This window comes from Leptopilina boulardi, unplaced genomic scaffold, assembly GCF_019393585.1.
Source record: "Leptopilina boulardi isolate dan_hultmark-lab unplaced genomic scaffold, ZJU_Lbou_2.1 LbouV2_221, whole genome shotgun sequence".
Classification (NCBI taxonomy): Eukaryota; Metazoa; Arthropoda; class Insecta; order Hymenoptera; family Figitidae; genus Leptopilina; species Leptopilina boulardi.
The window spans coordinates 1,022,843-1,044,638 of NW_026137776.1; the positions used below are offsets into that span (position 1 = coordinate 1,022,843).

The 21,796-nt window shown below is 27.6% G+C and overlaps 1 protein-coding gene across 1 annotated transcript in view; it reads right to left on the reverse strand.

Moving 5' to 3' along the window:
• Positions 1-18,196, reverse strand: part of LOC127279648 (IDLSRF-like peptide) — a 51,642-nt gene extending 33,446 nt beyond the window's left edge. The window contains exons 1-2 of the mRNA XM_051302135.1: positions 17,867-18,196; positions 4,529-4,660 (exon numbers count right to left, since the gene is read on the reverse strand). Coding sequence (XP_051158092.1) covers positions 4,529-4,660; positions 17,867-17,993 — 259 coding nt within the window. The 5' untranslated portion in view covers positions 17,994-18,196. The remainder of the gene's footprint in view (positions 1-4,528; positions 4,661-17,866) is intronic.
• Between the last annotated feature and the right edge of the window lie 3,600 nt (positions 18,197-21,796).

Sequence of the window (21,796 nt, forward strand, 5' to 3'; positions counted from 1 at the left end):
CCAATTGAACCACTTTAAGTAGTAAAAGCTACTACTGAAAGTAGTAGTTTTAATTGGAAACGATTTGTAAATTTTACATCAAAAACGTTTTTCAAGCTTATTGAATTAATTAAAATAGTAAAAAATTACTACTTAAAGTAGTAGTTTTAATCACAAAGGATTTGTTAATTCTACAACAAAAATGTTCTTAAAGCCTATTGTACCACTTTGAGTAGTAAAATCTACTACTTAAAGTAGTAGTTTTAAATTGAAACGATTTGTAAATTCTACATCAAAAATCTTCTTTAAGTTTATCGAATTAATAATAATAGTAAAAAATCTACTACTTAAAGTAGTAGTTTTAATTACAGACGACTTGTTAATTCTACAACAAGAATTTTATTGAAGCCTATAAGATCATAGAAATTAATAAAAAACACAGCGACACAAAAAAAAGTACCCGGGCCGGGGAATGAGACCACCATTTCTTGATGTATTTTGATGCGCTGAACACGAATCTGAAGTCCGTTTAGCTCCATCACGTCAGGATTTTGACATAACCTCAAAAAACATAGCTGATTTTAAATGACAGGAGAAATTTTTTAAATAATGGCAGATTTGCTTGAATCTTATTACTCGGTGGTTTTTGGGGTCGCTGATTACGAATTTAACGTCAGATTTATAAAATTCAAAATGGCGGATCCAATATGGCGGACGAATTTTTAAAAAGTAGTTGGATTTTTACGAAAATTGGTATCATGGGGTTTTTTTGGAGTCGCTGATTACGAATTTAACGTCAGATTATTCAAATTCAAAATGGCAGATATAGTACGGTGGTCAAATATCTTTATGTTTCTACATGTGTCTGCATCCAGGGCACCACCGTACTATATCTGCCATTTTACATTTGAATAATCTGACGTTAAATTCGTAATCAGCGACTCCAAAAAAACCCCATGATACCAATTTTTGTAAAAATCCAACTACTTTTTAAAAATTTGTCGGCCATATTGGATCCGCCATTTTGAATTTTATAAATCTGACGTTAAATTCGTAATCAGCGACCCCAAAAACCGCCGAGTAACAAGATTCAAGCAAATCTGCCATTATTTAAAAATTTTCTCCTGTCATTTAAAATCAGCTATGTTTTTTGAGGTTATGTCAAAATCCTGACGTGATGGAGCAAAACGGACTTCAGATTCGTGTTCAGCGCATCAAAATACATCAAGAAATGGTGGTCTCATTCCCCGGCCCGGGTACTTTTTTTTGTGTGGCTGTGAAAATTGACTACTCAACACGGAGAGAAGGGCGTAGTAGATCTTACTACTATCTCAGTTAAATCTACTAAACAGTATCGTTCATTTTGGACGGACTAAACATTCAGTTAAATGAACGATACTGTTTAGTAAAAAAATTTACACGATTATCGATAGAAAAAAATTTATCGACAGAAACGAAATATAGAAATCTGATTGGTTGTCCGCAATCTGGTTAATTGTGGACAACCAATCAGATTTGTGCATTTTTATTCTGTCGGTAAATTTTTGTGTGTGTCAGAACTATAGTAGTCCCTCTGACTACGCTGTTTAGTAGAATCTGGACTAAACGTGTCTAGTAGAATAGACTAAATCTCTTCTCTCCGTGAAAAAGCAGTTATATTACACGGGAAAAAATAAGTTTTGTTTCAAACCCGAAAAGAAGCTAGTTTCAATATGGGACACAAACTAGACCGAATATAGTTTCTAACTCGCTCGTAGCATAAGTCTTACTTTAAGCCTACTGTAGGGGCTAACAATAAGCTGCCTTTTGAAATAGAAAGTAGCCACAAGCCCGAACCTGGGCTTAAATCAAGCCACTGCGCGGTATAAAAATTAGCTAACATAACCTAAACTTTTATGAAACCTGTCAACACCATATTATTGAAATTTTACACAAGTTTTGAAACATCAAACAACATTTTATTGATATAAATCATACTTTATATATATAAAACATAAAGAGACCAATTTATTTTTGTATATAATTTATATATTTTTATATTTGTGAGAAAATTGTAATAAAATTATGTTGTATATATAACATTATTTTCACACTCATAACAATTAAAGCTGAATTTATAGGACACAAACAATTCATGATATGAAAATGTTTTATAAACATAGTTTTTTAATTTTTTATACAGGAATGAAGATGTGAGTCTTTTGAATTAATTCATTTAGTTCCGATTAACCATAGACGCGTCACATTTTTGGAAAGGCGTCCATGACACTTTACACTCGGGCACTTTCGTTGTACGTCTAGTTACAACTCACTAGTATCTAGACCTCATGGGCTTGATTGAAGACTTTTAACGTCTCATTTCTAGCGAATAAAATTTTGTATTGAGTCCAAGACCACAAAGGCTTGTTTTGAATCTAATAGAACTAAATATTTGTCATATTAATAACTCGTTTTTCATTAAGACCTTAACGGCTTATTTTTAAACCTTTATTTGTGATTGATATTAGTTATCAACTACTTTCTAATCAAAATTAAAAATTAGACTATGCTCGGAGTAAGACTTTTTTTTCCTGTGTAATTAAAGAAAATAATTCCTTTTACTACATGTCATATAACTGGTGAATAGTAGTTAGATTTACTACTCTTGAAATTTTGAGTTGACTACAATTCCACTTGTTTTTACTACCTTAAGAAAGTTAATTTTACTACCGACCTGTAGTTGTACTTTAACTACATATTTACGTAAAATCAACTATTACTTATTAACTTCTTAAAAATAGTTACATTAACTACATGAACATGATTAGATTAACTACACAGAAAAAAGGTGGGTAAAAAGTTGTAAAGATAGAGGATAAAAGACGTTAGGATACAGGGAAAGGATAAATTTGTGATGGATAAAAATGTTACTAAAATATTACTAGAAAAATGGATGTCATATTTGAGTAAACTGTCTAATTTTAATAAAAATATTAGTAATTTTACACTTAACTTATTAAATCAACAAATTTTATATAAATAACTAATTGCACGTGGAAATATTTTGCCTATAATTATTGACTATTAATAAAAATATCTTTGACTAATACAACTGACAGCTGACGACAGTGCGTAACTAATCAGAACTGGGAAATTACAACTCAACGTCTGTATTGTTGCACGAAAGCAGGGTTGGGTAGTTACTGAATTTTTTGTGCATATTAGACTGTGTCAGTTCATCGAGATATTTCGATATAAAATATATATTTTAAGTGGGAATTACCGCAGCAGTAAAAGATTTCAAGTTAGTAAACAAACACCCCTAACCTCAAAATTTATATTTTATCACGAATTCAGAGAATCTATAAATGCAAATGAATCAAATATATAACAAAATTATTATCAACACACATTTTAATTTTATTATATATCAACAAGCGTTTTCCGTGTTTAAAGTATGAATACAATTGATGAAAGTGGAAACAAATTTTCTTCCCCGTAAGAATAACATTGTGTCGTCTGTTTGTTGTCCCTCCAGACCTCTGACGTCATATCTTGAACTCGAAATATCTCGATGAACTGACACAGCCTAATATGCACAAAAATTTCAGTTACTACCCAACTCTGCTTTCGTGCAACAATACAGACGTTGAGTTGTAATTTCCCAGTTCTGATTATCTGTGCACTGTTGTAAGCTGTCAGTTGTATCAGTCAAAGATATTTCTATTAATAGACAATAATTATAGGCAAAATATTTCCACATACAATTACTTATTTATAAAAAATTTGTGGATTTAATAAGTTAAGTGTAAAATTACTAATATTTTTATTAAAATTAAACATTTTTCTCAAATATGACATCCATTTTTCTAGTAATATTTTAGTAACATTTATATCCATCACAAATTTATCCTTTACCCTGTATCCTAACGACTTTTATCCTCTATCTTTACAACTTTTTACCCACCTTTTTTCTGTGATAAAAAAGTAGTTATTTTAACTACTTTCTAGTCAACTACCCAATGGTAGTTGAATTTCTCGGCAACATTTTTTTCAGTGTAAAAAAAAATTAAATTTAAAAAAATAATTATTTATGTTAAAATTTAATAATTTTCTTTTCTTTTTTATTAGAGCAAATTATTTAAGTGAATCATAACATTTTGTTTTTATTAATACACACAAGGTGACAAGACGGAAGAGTGTAATAAAATTTGACATTAACTATTCATAGCACGCAAATTTAATAAGTTACCTTCGGTTGTTCTACAAAAATAATCTGATGAGTAATGTAATAAGTTTCAAGAGTGCGTGATTTGAATTTGCAAGATTTTATATATGAAATTACATAAGCACAAGGGCTCAAGAGATCACCCTAAAAATGTATATATTTCAAAAGTCTGTGTGTGTGTGTGTTTGAAATAAAGGTGACACATATATACATGAATTTTGTAAAATATATTTCGAATTATTCATGACACAAGATATTGAGGATTTGAAATAGAGCTGCTTTATGTAAAGTAGATGCGATGGTGAAATATATATCCATATTATATGACAAATTCACACTCACCCGCTGTACATAAACGTGAATCTTCATCGTAACCGTCTTGACAATCGGGAGCGCCGTCACATAAATATTGTATCGAGATACAAACTCCATCCCCTGGACACCTGAATGGTTCGTAGGGATGGCATGGCTCTCCTGTATTAATTATAAAAACAATAATAATTATTAATTTTATTGTCCCAAAAACAAGAAAGAAAAATTAATTTTATTTAAATATACACTCCCACTTGGAATAAGATTCCCCGGAAAGTGACCCCTGGAGGTTCTATCAGAATTCCGCCGGAACTTTCAACGTAATTTCGTCGGAATTCCATCTGAATTCCAAAGAATTTCCGATGGGATTCCGACGGAGTTCCGACGGAATTAGGACTCTAAACATTATGAAAAAATTAATCGGAATTCCGTCAGAATTCCATCGGAAATTCTTTGGAACTCCGATGAAATTCCGACGGAATTACGTTGGAAGTTCCGGCAAAATTCTGATAGAACCTCCAGGGGGCACTTTCCGGGGAATCTTATTCCAAGAGGGCTGAGAAAAAAAATTTAGTATTTGCAGCAAAATTGTTTGGTTAGGCAATTTTGGTTCTTGTAGACAAATTTTGGTTGGCTGAAACAAAGTTGTAGAGTTATTTCAACCAAACATTTGGTTAGGCCAACAAAATTATTTGGTTGAACATTTTTAAATTCCAACCAAAATTTGGTTTCGACAACAAAATAATTTGGTTAACACAAGAAAATAGTTTGGTCTAAAATACCAAATGATCGTTTGTTGTCCTAACCAAAATTTGGTTGCGACAACCAAATAATTTAATTCGCTCTCAGCTCATAGCTTAAGAAAACAGTTAGTTTAAATCTATCACAAGGATGGGTAGTCCAGTAATTAGAGCTCCCGAAATTCATTTGAACGTTCAAAACTTTTGGCTCATGTACAATTTAAAAAAAAAATTATTTTGAGTCGTAATTTATTGCCAAATTATAATTACATTATTTAATATATTTTCTGTTTCTTTTTAAAAGTTATGTGAAAAACGTAATTTTTATTCAATTTTTATAGACAATAGCTCCTTTTTCTCTTTGAAAGGTTCTCTACTCTCTAAAATTTGAATCAATGAAATTGCACTGATTCAAAATAGCAGGAATTTAGCGACTGTGAATCAGTGAAACATTACTTTGATATTTTCTATAAATAAGATTCAACAAAGTGTTTATTTTTTATTATTTAAATGATAGGTACATTAAAGAGTATTAAATATTAAGTGAGTGTATAGCTCTTTGACTGACAAACTCAAAATCCATATTTTCTATTTCCAAATTGTATATAAAAATAAACTGAATTAATAATTAATTGTAAAATATATATTGAAGAATATTCATTGTCTTTCTCCATATAAAGAAGCAATAATAAACAAGTATAGAAACAATTATTTGAAATGATTAAATAATTTTCCATTTATAATAAATATTATTGAATTATTGATATTAAATTATTACAAATAAATTAATTATATCCTTTGATATATGACTATATTTCTATTAATTAAATGACAATTTAATTGAAAAATCATGGCACAACTATAATTGCATTTGAGAGACGTCAAATTCAATTTAATATTCCATCAAAGAAAAACAAATTTGTTAATGGTTTAATCTTTTAGACATTTGCACGCAATAATTTCGCGGAAAAATTTTTGGGCAGAGAATGATATTTCATTGTGGGTTTGCGTGACACAATCCATTATACAAATTGAAATCAACAATTGGGGTATATAAGTTTTTGATATAGGGGAGAGCGGGGCAAAGCCGCTATGCGGGGCAAAGGCGTTTTTCGAAATATTTTCTTTCTTTCTAATCTATTACCATTTTCGTTAACAGTTTATTATTAATACGATTAAAGCAATAGATTGGAAAAGAAACAGCTAAAAAATATTAAATATATTAGGAAATATAACATAAAAATAGTTTTTGCAAGGAAGAGATGAAAATTTCGTTGATCGAAGATTCAAATTTAAAAAATTGTTTTAAGTACTTAGGTCTTAAAAACTTTTTGCTTGAATAAATGAAACATTTATCTACACGATCTGCATGAAATTTAGGTTTTATTTTTTATTTAAATAAATTAAATTTTAAAAATAAAAAATGTGTGTCATTGGGGGCAAAGCCGTTTAAAAACTGTTTCGTAAAAACAGTTGAAAATGAAAATCTGCATTACCTTCATATTTGAAGTTTCTCTAACTTCACATGAATCAAGTGTCAACAAATATTAACCTGATTTTTTAACCAAAACATAAATTAAAATTAATAAATTAATATTAAATTAAATAAATTAAATAAATTAAATAAACATATTTTCAATTTAATTATTTTTTATTATTATTGTTATTATCTTACATTACCCATATTATTATGTTAAATTATTTCACAAAATCAAATAAAATAAAGGAAATTAGTTATTTTTATGTAAAATATCTGTGTTTATTATATAATATATTAAAATAGTATAATTTTAAAATAATATTTCATTTAGAACATAAATTAATTTATTAGTATTCAAATTTATTATTAAAATTAAAAAAATGATCAATTTTATGTAAATATAATATTAATATTTCATAATATTTTTTTTGCGCCGTTATTTAAATTATTTTTGAATTTGAACAGTCGGTAAAGTAGACTTTTCAACGAAAAAGTGAAGAGTTGAATTCAAAATGTGAGGTTAAAAATACAAGTATTGATATTTTTTATAAAATAACTTAAAACTCTTTAAAAAATGTATAAAATACTTATGTTTCAAAGATAATTAGGTCATTTACTGCAACTTCGTACAGTTTTAACGGCTATAATTTTCTACCTTTAAAAAATATAAGCAAAAACGTCGCTGCCCCGCCATACGGGGCAAAGCCGTTTTTTTGCATCTCTTTGAAAATAATTAAATTAATTAATCAAGCTTATAATAAATTAAATAATTACTATTGAAATTTGTTATTAATTAGTTTTAGATGAAATAGAAAAAAAAATCACGTCAATTGAAGGTGTAATAACAAAAATATTTATAAATAAATGTTACATCAGCGGCTTTGCCCCGCTCTCCCCTACCTTTCAACATAATATTATGCATTTTAAATTCAATTAGACATCATTTTGAATTTATCAAATTTAATTGTTTAATTAATATATTAAATTTATAATAATTCAATACAAAATGTATTTTCAATATTGAGTATATAAATTGAAATTACAGCCATAGGATTAAATTTATTAATTAATAAATAATAATAATAATAATAATAATAATAATAATAATTTATTGACATTAATAATTAATATACAGAAATGTTATAAGAAATAAAGTGGTGAATAAAGTTACATACAATAAGAATCACTTTAATATTTCAAGTAATCTTTTCAGGAAATCGCTTTTCCAATAATTTAAAAAAATCATACGTTTATATTTTCATGAGTTTAAGAATTCTTTTTATATTCATTCGTGAAATTGTGCATGTAAAATTCAAAAGGAAAAAAAGGCACAGGCTCTTTGCTTTATGCGCCAGAAATATATTTCCAACAGGCGAATAAGTGGAACAAGAAAGGCTTTAGTCAGACAATATGCTCGAGGCATCTCACTTATTGGATGCAATAGAATAAAATTTTCTTTTAAGAGAGTTTCAATAATATTTAACAATTGTATATATGCAAGAAATATCAGTAGAGAGAAAATAAAATGTTAATAAATATTTATAACAATTTATAACAATATTATTATACAGGGTGTTCCAAAAGTATGGAAACTTGCAAATATCTTGAAAATTACACATTTTCGTGATAGTCAATCAATACCGGCATGCCAATATTTTCCCAACACTGTGCCAGTATATTATATTGAGACAGTAATGGCAAACCAGTACTCGGTCAGTATTAATTCAATACCGAATGTCAGTATCGAGAAAAATTATAAAAATTATGTATTATTGTTGGTTAGAAATTAAATTTACATATATGTTTTTTTTATTATTTTAAAACTTCTTTTTGATTACTGCAATGCGTTCGTTAACAGAATTATGAAATTTAAATTTAATATTAAAATTTTTTAATAAAAAAAATATATAACTAATAAAGTTCCCAAATTATTTTTCTTACACTGAAAAAATATATTTGAATCAAATAAACTCTATTTTAACCAATAATTTCATTCAATTTCGGTAATTTGAACAAAATAATAGAAAAAAATATTTATTTTATAATATTTGAAGAAATTATTTGTACTGGCAAAATATAGAATTACTGATAAATTCCAGTATTGAACCAGTACTGAACGCCAGTACTAAGCCATTACTAATGACTAGTATTGATAAACGTTATCATCCCAAATATATGCCAGTATTGGTTCAATATTGGCGGTCAGTACTTTGCCAGTAATTGCCAGTACTGGCGCAACACTGTACCGGTTGTAAATTTTTGCTTGGGATGCTGTCAAAACGTCAGAAGTCAAAAAACTTAAAATTCCCTAGGTATCACTAGGGTAGTAACTAAAAATTGTTAAGGCTGTTCTACAATACTTTTTTTACATCGGTAATTTTGAAAATTCCTAAGAAAATTACGTATAGATGCGTGAATCGTCAAATTTTTTTACTAGACCATGAGTGAAAGAAGGACGAATAAATATCTGTCCTTTTCTAGCGCATGCATCTCGTTTGCGAAGCCATTGTGCATTGGCCAAGGCACATGATTTTTCCCAAAAATTAAAAAGTTGGAAATTTTAATTGATCGAATTACTTTAAGTCGATATTTTATTTGGTCGAAATTTTATTAGTTAGATATTTTGTTTGGTAAATATTCTAAATAAACGACATTTAAAGTGGTCGATATTTTATTTGTTCGATATTCTAAATGATAGAAATTTAGAAGTATCGAATTTTATATCCATATCGAAATTTAATTTGGTCGATATTTTAAAAGCTCGACACTTTTTTAGCTATACGAGTTTCCTCTCTATGTTGTTATTATGATTTACATCAATAATTTCAAATTTCCCGCAAAATTTCAATGTACTTTACCGACAAACTCCATAGAAAGGAAACTCGTATAGCTAAAAAAGTGTCGAGCTTTTAAAATATCGACCAAATTAAATTTCGATGGATATAAAATTCGATGCTTCTAAATTTCTATCATTTAGAATTTCGAACAAATAAAATATCGACCACTTTAATAAATGTCGTTCATTTAGAATATTTACCAAACAAAATATCTAACTACAGTGCGGTCTCGTAACTGCAACATTTGAAACTGCAACAGTTTCGTTACTGCAACACCCCACCTCGACCACCGGACTTGAAACTGAAACGTGACGTCGGCAGCTTTCAGTGCCGTATCTACAGCGGAAAATGAATATCAAGTATATCAAGTAAATTTTCTCGCGTATAGTAGGTATGTACGTCCCTGAAATGGTAGGTAGTGGGATATGTTACAGTATCAAGTCCGAAAGAGTGGGAAATTTCAGAGAATGTTGCAGTTACGAGACCGCACTGTAATAAAATTTCGACCACTTTAAATGTCGATCATTTAGAATTTCGACCAAATAAAATATCGTCTAAATAAAATGTCGACCACTTTAAATATCGACCATTTAGATTTTCGGTCAAATAAAATATCGACTTAATGTAATTCGATCAATTAAATTTTCGATCTTTTTAATTTTTGGGAAAAATCATGCGCCTCCATTGGCCCTTAGAACGTTGAAGTCCTGAGCAGAATAGAAACGTAAAACCGGAATCATAATCGCAAATGCAACCGGAAGAATGAGTTAGAGAACGATAGACATATTGTTTGTCCTTCTTTAACACTCATTCTACCGGTTGCGTTAGCGATTACGATTCTAGTTACGTTTTTATTCTGCTCAGGCCTTCAAACAATTTTTTTTCAACATTGCTTTGTGGGTAATTAAGGAAAGATACATAACCTTTAAACTTTTAAGCATTTTTTACATGTCCGATAAACAATAATTGGATTTCTGATATTTATATTATTATGAATATTATTCAACTGTACAGTACACTTTAAACTCAATATTATATAAATGTGATTTTATATAAGTATTCATACATATATAAATTTAATTTATAAATTAATTGCTTTGACGATCATAATAATTATTGAAATCTTCACATTATATATATATGTTAAAATAATATTATTATATAATTATGAGTTTCAAAATTATTAAATATATATATTTAATGTAGAATAATTATTGTGTAACAAATTAAATACCTAATGGTATAGAGATTAATACTGATAAAAATATTTATTTTAAACAGCAACAGTTTACTTTAAAAGTTAATATTCTAAACCCCATTTAACCTACGCACGGAAAAAAAAATTAATTACTAAAACTTGAAATAAATTTATTTTTAAATACAGAGAAATAGAAATAAATCCAAAATATTTCCAAAATGATTGGAAAAAGAAATTTTACAAAATAAAAGATTTTGCCATATGAATGTTAAGTTAGCACTGTATTATTTAAAAAGTACTATAACTTTTTCTAATTTTTATTTCCAAACGATAAATAACGTGGTTTCCAATCATTATCAAACGATTCCAATAGACCTTTTCATGCTGATCATTCTGTCCTCTTTCAACTCATGTGTCATTGTATGCGCTAGAATGAAAAAAAATTTGCTTTAGAATATATAGATAAAAACAAATATATATATATATCTTTCTATATTATAAAAAGATTTCGCCGCAGCCGCCGCTGCTGTTTCAGAAATTTTGACAAGGATGGGTCATTCCATGTCAAGTGTACCCAACCCATGTTTTTGACAAGGTTAGGTAAGGGTGAGCCAGCCCATGTTTTTGACATGGATAGTACAATAGTTGGTTACATTTGATATGGAATGACCCATATGAATGAAGTTGCAAGTCCCCCCTTCTCCCCCATCGCAAAAAATGACTTAAATTTTAAGGTTATGTTCGTTTTAAGACTCTGAATAGGGCCGCAAGTCCTCCCCCCCTCCCTTACCCTCTCTCCGTATTTCCCACCAAAAATGACATAAATTTTGAGGTTATGTTCATTTCAAGACTTCCAATATAGCCGCAAGTCCCCCGTCTCCCACCCAAAAATGACATAAATTTTGAGGTTATGTTCGTTTTAAATCTGAATAGGGATGAAAGTCCTCCCCCCCTCCCCTCTCTCCGTATTTCCCGCCAAAAGTGACCTAAATTCTGAGGTTATTTTTTGTTTCAAGACTCTGAATAGAGCAGCAAGTCGTTCTACCTTCCCTCATCTCTTTCCGTATTTCCCGCCAAAAATTACATAAATTATGAGGTTATGTTCATTTCAAGACTTTCAATATAGCCGCAAGTGGAAGTAGATTTTCTGCCAAAAATGACCTGAATTTAAAGGTTATGTTCGTTTCAAGACTGTGAATATAGTCGCAAGCCCCCCCTCCTTCCTTACGTTGAAGGAGAGGTGGATTTTACGCCGAAATTGAACTAAATTTTAAGGTTAAGTTATTTTGTCGGGAAACGACCAACAAACAAACATAACCTCAAAATTTAGGCCAAAATTTGGCGCAAAAAGACAAAGGAACAAATATAACCTGAAAATTTAGGTCAAACTTTGAAGGAAAATGACCAAAAAACGAACATAACCTTAAATGTAGGTCAAATTTTAGTTGGAAAATTTAAAAAATTAGATAAATTTTGTTTTGAAAATTGAAAATAATAAAAATTGTAAATAACATTTAAAGAAATAAATAATAAAATATTAATAATAGTTTTAAATTCCAGAAATTGTCTAAACATTAACTCAAACATCTACAAAACCAATAAAAAATAAGGGGTTGGCGCGCGAAGCCCCCCTAGTATATATATACCCAGATAACACACGTACTAGTACGGTAGTAGTATAATACTAGTACGACGTACTAGACGTACTAGTACTGTACCAGCCATGTACCTTCGCACGGTACCAGGTACTGTACTAGTACGGCGTACCGGTATGCAATATCGGTAGAATACGAGTACTATACGAGTACGACGTACTGAAAACTTTTGTGACTTAGTATAACGTACTGTTATTGTACTGGTACAATACTAGTATGATGTACAATATAAAATATTATATACCCTCCCCTTTCTCTTCCCACAATAGTATTTTCATTATTTTCATTTATTATTCAAAAGAAAATCTGTGGGAGAACTGAAATAATAATAATTCATTTTTATTGAATCATTTTTTTTATTTACATCATATATGTAACTTGTATTCTCACTTATCTTAAAATATCTGGTATTTTATATTATTTTAATTACTTAACTTTATCAAATATTAATTGATTATTTCTTTACATTTAAACATTATTTCAAAAGAATTTTAAACTTGATGTTATAAATTGCTTTGAAATTTGCTTTGAAAAACATATTATCACATCCTAACCTATAAATATGTTATATGTATAAGAAAAACTATAACGAAATAACACACAATTGAATTTAAAAATATATCAATATGATCAAGACCGAATTTATGAATTTTTCTCATTATAAATGTAAAAGATTTTGATGTTTTTCAATGAAATAACACCATGGCACCATGTCAAAGTAAAAGAATATAAATCTTATAAAGATCGATAATTTAATATAAATTTAATCTCGGATATTCAAGATGAGTACAGAAGCACAAGTTACAAACGTTAAAACTCTTTTGCTGCATCATAAACGACTTTTTTCACCAACATTTAATGCACCGTTTTCAGTGACGCGTTCATATTTGACAATTGTCAAGAAAGTGAGGTTGGGTTGGCATTACCAGCAAAGATTCCCAGTACGACGTACCAGTATTATACTTGTATCGTACAAGTATGTTGTGCTTCTTATTTCAGAAGTACGACGTACTGGTATTGTACTAGTACTATACTTTTATCGAGTAATCATATTTTACAATTCTAACAGTACGACATACTTTTATTGTACTAGTACCGTACTGGTACGACATATATAATTATTTTGTACTGGTATAAAACTAGTATAATACTAGTACGCCGTACTCGTAAATAACGATTAGTACGCTTGGTTATCTGGGTATATATATAAAAGATTATTCTTTTAATGTGAAAAATTTTTATTACATTCAAACGCTAAAATGATCAATTTTTCTTCGTTATTAAATTCTGTTGTTCCTAACTATGTTTTTGTCAAGTATTATGATGTGATAAAAAAATATATGAGATAGAAAAAAAAAAAGAAGTAAAATATTGACATAATTGACCAACAATGATGGATTAATTATTATCGTTTTATTATATTAAAAGAGGTGGAAAAAGCTATTGTTATATACCCTTCACCATAAAAAGAAACGAAAAATATTTTCACCTGAAATACTTTCTCGCAATAATAAAAGATTCTTGCATGTAACAGCGCATGTACTCATTATTATTATTTCTTCTATATACGTGCTATACAATGCCTCTTGATAATATACCATATAATATATCTTTACTAGAGATCACACACATATAATATAAAGATACATCTCGTGGATTCTATATAATTGTACCCAGGAGGGTTGGAAAACAATTCTTTCAAAAAAAAAAAATAATTAAAAAACTGTTACTTTTTTTTAATACTAAAAGATAAATATCACATTAAAAATTAACGATGACAAATTAATTGCCTGCTTAAAGATTTATGAACTTTATATTTAATTTTTTTTTATGCAACAAATAAAATAATAGAGATGAAATTATAGATCTCTTATTTTAGCAAATTACACTGAAAAAAGGGTTTGGTATTGACAACCAAACGTTTGGTTGGTATTTAAGCAACCAAATTTTTTTTTGTTGAATCAACAAAATTTTAATTGTCTCAATCAAAATTTGTTTGACACAACCAAAATTAGAAAAAAAGGATTTTTGTTGTCCTTAACTAAAGTTTGATTGGGACCACCAAAATTTTGTTGATTCAACAAAAAAAATTTGGTTGCTTAAATACCAACCAAACGTTTGGTTGTCAATACCAAACACCTTTTTTCAGTGTATTAAAATTAATTTAATAGTTTTTTATATATTTTATATTTATCCTTTTGAATGAATGTTTTATGTATCAGATAAATATCTGTCTATTCAAGAGAGTGGCATAAATTTTACCGAAAGATAAATTATTCGTTCAAAAATAACTGTTGCATATCTGTTGTATATCAGTGTCATAACTAAACTTGATGTCCTACATTATAAATGATTTATAAATGTTTCATCTTTGTAAGATAATGGTTATTGAATTATTGTCATTTCGTCATAAAATTTAAATAATATTTTTTTTCCATATTGGTTTTCAAAAAAAAAATTTCCCTGAGCGATGTGACGATATATTAAGAATTATTTTCTAAAAATAAAAAACGGTTCATTTGAGTCAGATTATTTTTAAAAAATTTTAAGGAAGCGATATGAAAAAAAATTTTATATGCAAAATGAATAAAATAATGTTTATAAGTTTAAAATTATTTTCATTGAAAATTGGTATATATGTTCTTCCAATGGATATCTTCTATTATATTAAGTTAACAAATTTCCAATAGCGATACTGAAAAATTTATTTACACTTATTTTCAAATAAATCAAAATTCTTTGTAATATGCCTTTATAGAAAATCTTACATAATTTACCGTTTCAACATGTTTTTTGCAATTTTAGCCCCAAAAAAAGGATTATTTTGCAATTTTTTCGAATTTTTGAATATATACCTATAAAATTACTCTTCTTTTGAAAATTTACTCAAAACAATTTTTGTTTAAAATCAAAAATATTTTTTAGCAATTTTTTAATTTTTTTTTTGCAATTTATTTATCTTTTTCAAGAATTAAAAATGTTCTATCATTATTAATAATTCGCAGATATTTTCAAAGAATATTAATAAATAAATAAAAGAAAGTGAAAAACTGCAATATAAATTAAGTTGATTGACATCAATTTCTCTGAATTATTATTGAAATACTAGCAAAATTAAACGCGCGCAAGCGTGCTAAATTGAGTATTTAATTGTTTGTTATAAAGAAATTAAAGATTAATATTATTAATAATAATTTAGTTTATTAGAATATTATTACATATTAAATGATAATAATGAAAATTATATGTTTACAGGCCTCGGATTATACGACTTTTTCCGACTTTTTTCAAAAATACGACTTTTATCGACTTATTTTAATAAAATGCGACATTTTTTTTTACATTTGAAAAAAAATGTAAATAAAATACATTTTTTTAGTATAAAATGTAGATCTTCTTCAGATCTTCTTCAATTCAATTATTTAACAAATTTTGAACTAAAATGATTCTTCACTAAATTCATTATTTTTAATAATTTTAATGAAATACATCACAAATTCAATTATATTAAAATTATTTTTTCAATTAAAATTTTTATGAAATTTAACAATTGTTTATAATTTTAAAAAAATATCACAATAAAATTGAATTATTTTTTAAAAATTTCAATTCAAAATAAACTAAAATTCAATTATTACCCGAAATTTTAATTCAAAATCAATTAAAAATCCAAAAATTATCCAAAATTTTCAATTTAAAATTTAATTATTTACCAAGTTTTCAATTTAAAATGAAATAAAATTCAATTATTTTCTAAAATTTCTATTCAAAATTAATTATCCAAATTTTCAATCAAAAATGAACTTAAATTAAATTATTATCCAAAATTTCAATTAAAATTCAATTATTTCACAAAATTTTCAATTTAAAAAGAACTGAAATGCAATTATTTTCCAAATGTAAAATCAAATAAAATTTAATTATTCTCAAAAATTTGAATTCAAAATTAATTGAATTTTCAATAATTTGAATTTAAAAGCATCTAAAATTTAATTATTTCTAAAATTTTCCATCGAAAATTTTTTTTTTTTTGAAATTTAATAATTTCAATTATAACTCTAAGGAAATTCAATTATTTTTAACTATTTTAATAATATTCTTTGAAATTTCAACTATCTGAAACCATTTTTCAATTAAAAATGATTTTCAAATTATTGTATTTTGTCCGCATTTTCTAATAAATTTTTAGTGAATTTTTAGTCAGATTATTTTTAAAAAATTTTAAGGAAGCGATATAAAAAAAATTTTATATGAAAAATGAATAAAATAATGTTTGTAAGTTTAAAATTACTTTCTTTGAAAACTGGTATATATGTTCTTCCAATGGATATCTTCTATTATATTAAGTTAACAAATTTCCAATAGCGATACTGAAAAATTTATTTACACTTATTTTCAAATAAATCAAAATCCTTTGTAATATATGCCTTTAGAAAATCTTACAATATTTTACCGTTTCAACATGTTTTTTTTTTTGCAATTTTAGCCCTAAAAAAGTATTATTTTGCAATTTTTTCGAATTTTTGAATACCTATAAAATTACTCTTCTTTTGAAAAGTTACTCAAAACAATTTTTGTTTAAAATCAAAAATTTTTATTTCTCGATTTTTAATTAAAAAAATATTTTTTAATTTTTTTTTTTGCAATTTATTTGTTTTTCAAGAAAATTAAAAATGTTCTATCATTAATAATTCGCAGATATTTTCAAAGAATATTAATAAATAAAAGAAAGTGAAAAACTGCAATAAATGAAGTTGATTGACATCAATTTCTCTAAATTATTATTGAAATATTGGAATGAATATTCTAGTTAAAAAACATTGTGAGAATAATTTCTCATAACCTTTCAACAAAAAGTATCATGTTTCTTGATTTATTTAAAAATTATTTATATTTGCTTATAATAAATAAATAACTTAAAAAAAAAACAATTAGATTAAAATTTTCCGAGTCGTAAAATCTTACAGGTAAATAAAAATTTTTTAAAATTAAATCACTGTTTTACAAATTTAATATAAATTAATAAAAAAATTTGTCATTCTTATATTAAACCTATATATTTGATACTAAAATCTGTTTTGATCAAGTTACATAATAACAAACTTTCAGTTTATTACAAAGTTTACTGAAAATTTAATACACACTATAAACAGCTCTCAATTTTCCAACAGTCATTTCCCTTTAAAATAACAGAGAATAATAATTTCTCTTAAATTACTCTATAGATATAACTGAGATCTATATATATTTTTTGCCAAATATCATCATGATTATAATAAATAGAGATTAAATTATTTTGATAAAAAAAAAATTCCATGCCATCGTGCCTGAGAAATTCATGCGGCACGCAGCTGATCGTGCATCAAGTGTTGACACGTTTTTCTCTTTATCTCCCTCTCTCTTTCTCTCTCTATATATATATATATATATATTTCTGAAAAAAGAACGCGAAACTTACCGGTTCTTTTTGTCTTGGAGTGACCGTAAAATCGACTCAAGTCGATGGCCAAAACGGTTCGGGGAAGTTCGACGTAGACCGTAAGGGCGAGGCCGATCGCCAGAGTGGTGTACAAGGCACGAACCATTCTGGTCCGATTTAGGAAGGATCGATCTTCTTAATTTTGTCCCTCCCACCCCGCCCTCGCGCTGGCCAACACGGACTTTCGCACTCCGTCTTTATAATTTTCGTTTTTTCTTGCGGTCTAAACTTGGGGACACTTCGGGACGCGAACAGCACCCGATGACGACTCCCTCGATGCCAAGGAGAGAGTCGATGTGAACGACGTTGCGGCGCAGGGGTGACGCGAAACCGAATTGCTTTCGTTTGCGCCACTTTTGCGCCTTGCAAAGCGCGTGACACGCGAGAGAGAGAGACGAGAATGTAGGAAAAAAAAAAATCGCGCTGAGCTTTCGCATATATATATACAGTAAAGTCCGACAGCTGATATACGTCGTGAGTGTGGGAGTATATAATAATTTATCCACAAACTGCAAATCCAATTTCAAGTGGATCAAGTCAATGGTTATTGAAATACAAGTGCTCTCTTGGAATGCCAATAGCCAACAAATATTATTAACTACATATAGTTTAGGGGAGAGTGGGGCAAAACGGGGTACCTTTTTGGAATTCTCGGTTTACAAAAGAATCTATCAAATAAATTAGTTCAAATGTCGTTGAAAGTTCTTCCTTGAACATTAGAGAATAAGGTCGATTGCATGAAAAAAATTTTTTTGATCAATTGAAACCAGCTTTTTCAAAAAAAAATGCAAAGTACCCCGTTTTGCATCGATGATGGGGCAAAACCGGGTACCATCAAGAAAATATATAAATCATGGAATATTCTTTAACTTTTTGTTCAATTATTATTATATATAACTTACATTATAGAAAATAATCTTTATTCAATAAATTTAATCTAAATATATTATATTAATAATTACACAGGCACACAAAAAAAAAGTGGTGTGTCCGAGACACTACAGTAGTATATTCCCATGTATTTTTCGCCTCTGAATCCGAATCCGAAGTCGGAATAGTCAGATTGGCTCTTGTTTTTGAGTTATACTCAAAAAACGACTCAAAAAAACTAATTAAAAGAAAAAAAATTTTTTTATGTCACTACACTAGTATATTTCCATGTATTTTTTCCCGCTGAATCCGAATTCAAAGCAAGAAATGTCAAATTGGCTCAAAATTTTGAGATAAACTCAAAAAACTGATCAAAAACAGTGATTTAAAATCAAAAAGTTTTTTGAATTTATCTCAAAAGCTTGAGCCAATTTGACATTTCTGGCTTCGAATTCGGATTCAGCGAGAAAAAATACGTGTGTTGGCCAAAAAAAATTTCTTTTTTTTTTTATTTTAACTAATTTTTTGAGCAGTTTTTTTAGTTTATCTCAAAAGTTTGAGCCAATTTGACATTTCTGGCTTCGAATTCGGATTTAGCGGGAAAAAATACATAGAAATATATTAATGTAGTGACAAAAAAAATTTTTTTGTCTTTTTATTTTAAATAGTTTTTTTGAGTCGTTTTTTGAGTATAACTCAAAAACAAGAGCCAATCTGACTATTTCGACTTCGCATTCGGATTCATCGGTGAAAAATACATGGGAATATACTACTGTAGTGTCTCGGCCAAACCACTTTTTTTTGTGTGCCTGTGCACCTTAAAAAAAGTAATTTTCATTCTAGAGGATTCCTCTAAATGTAATGCATATTTTCCTCTTAATTTTGGTATCAAAAGTAATAATCTTAATTTAGAAGGATTTTCCTCTCGAAAAAATCCTCTTAAAAGAAGAATAATATTCTAATATTTTGACAAGTTGAAAATAACCGTAATACACAGGTTTTGAATAAATTATTAGACAATAATGGTTATGTATTGATAATAAAGTACAGTTTTGACACATTGAATTAAATGTTGATATCAAAACCTCAACAAAAAAAATTCCTAGTGTTATTAATATCAAGAGAACCAATAATTTTTTTAAATTTGAATAATATAATAAATATTTAATAAGATTTAATTATTTACATTCAAAAAAGGTAAATTATAATAGATTCCTGGAATAAAGAATGAAATATTGGTTTTTAATTAAATATTTCTGAAAAATATTTCTTGCTTTTTGCTGAGCATCAATACATTAGATTTAATTACAATAATAATAAAAAATGCTATAGCTAGTTGCAAATATCAAAGAAGTTCGACGCAAATATTTAAGAAAATTGGTAAGAAATGAAGATTCATCGAGAGGTTATATTTTCTGTATTTATACCTCCATTCAATATATCCACCCAGATTTAAATCATTTAGTAAATCTTCGACTCTCTTTTCCATTTTGGTCTTTCGATTTATAACACAACACTATTATGACATACGAAAATTGACAGTTTCGAAAAACAAAAGCGCAAATGTCAAACAGGAAAAAAATGTAATCGATATCATGTATTTACTTTTCCTTTTTTCAAATATACTAAATTTAAACAGGAAAATCGTAATTGAAGAGGAAAATGCAAAATTACTCCTTTTGTCATTGTTCCATTACAACAAAGAATAAAAATATTCTACAGTCAAATGGAATATTCGTATTTTAAGAGGAAATATTCAGAGGATTTTAGAAGAGGAATTTTCCTCTAAATTTAAGATTACTTTTTTTTGGGTGTGTAATGAATAACAGCAGTTAAATCTTTTAAATCTTTTAATTTTATCGTTTATTTATCGATATGGTAAATAAATGATATATCGAAAGTTAAACATCAATTTCGAAACATACATGTCGATTCATTTGAGATAAAATTTAAATATGTATAGTGTAATGCATTTAAATATATCCGATTTTGCCCCACCGTCTGGTACACGGTTTTGCCCCGAACTGCATTTTTTAACAAAATGTAAAATTCTCAGCTTATTGTTAATAATTTAACAATTAATTTTAATGAAAATTACTTGTAAATAAATGCTGAAAAAGATGTAATACTTGCCGAAACGAATATATCGACACAAAATGTTTTTTATAAGTGATTTACTTTCGATAAAAAATCGATTTTCTTTTGACCTAAAATTTAAAAGTCGCATAAAATATAATAAATAAATTTTTATATACTGGTTATGTAATTAAAATGATATTAGTTGTAATATAAAAGATATATGTAATATAGGTGACACAAATGGAAATACCTATCATGGAAAACTGGGGGTACCCCGTTTGACCCGCCTATCCCGTTTTGCCCCACTCTCCCCTTCACAGTTTTCCTAAAAGTATCAAATTGAGACCAAAAATTGTATCAAATCTTTGCAACGTTTTGATGCACATAAGTTATATCAAAAAGAGATCGTTTTGTGTATAATTTTTAGAAATGATAAACGAAACGGTCTCATTTTTTGATGCAAAAAATTTAATCAATTTATATCAATCATGACCGAATTGAATCGACTCAAAATTAAACGAATTTTTTCAGATATTTTGGTAATAGTACAATTGCGGAGACCATTTCACTATTTAATTTGAAAATGAAAATAACAGAAAATCAAAGACAACGTGCAATTCGATAATTAAAAAGTGACAGCTTATAAACATAACCTAAAATGCATGAGAAAAAATTTGTCGATAAAATCAATATAGCCGAGCTTTTTAGAAGGTAGATGGCAATTTTGCTTTTTATGAAAACGATTCAGAAAAAATTTAAAGAAAGAAAATAGATGAGTGCTGCCATCTACCTTCTAAAAAGCTCGGCTATATTGATTTTATCGACAAATTTTTTCTCATGCATTTTAGGTTATGTTCATAAGCTGTCACTTTTTAATTATCGAATTGCACATTGTCTTTGATTTTCTGTTATTTTCATTTTCAAATTAAATAGTGAAATGGTCTCCGCAATTGTACTATT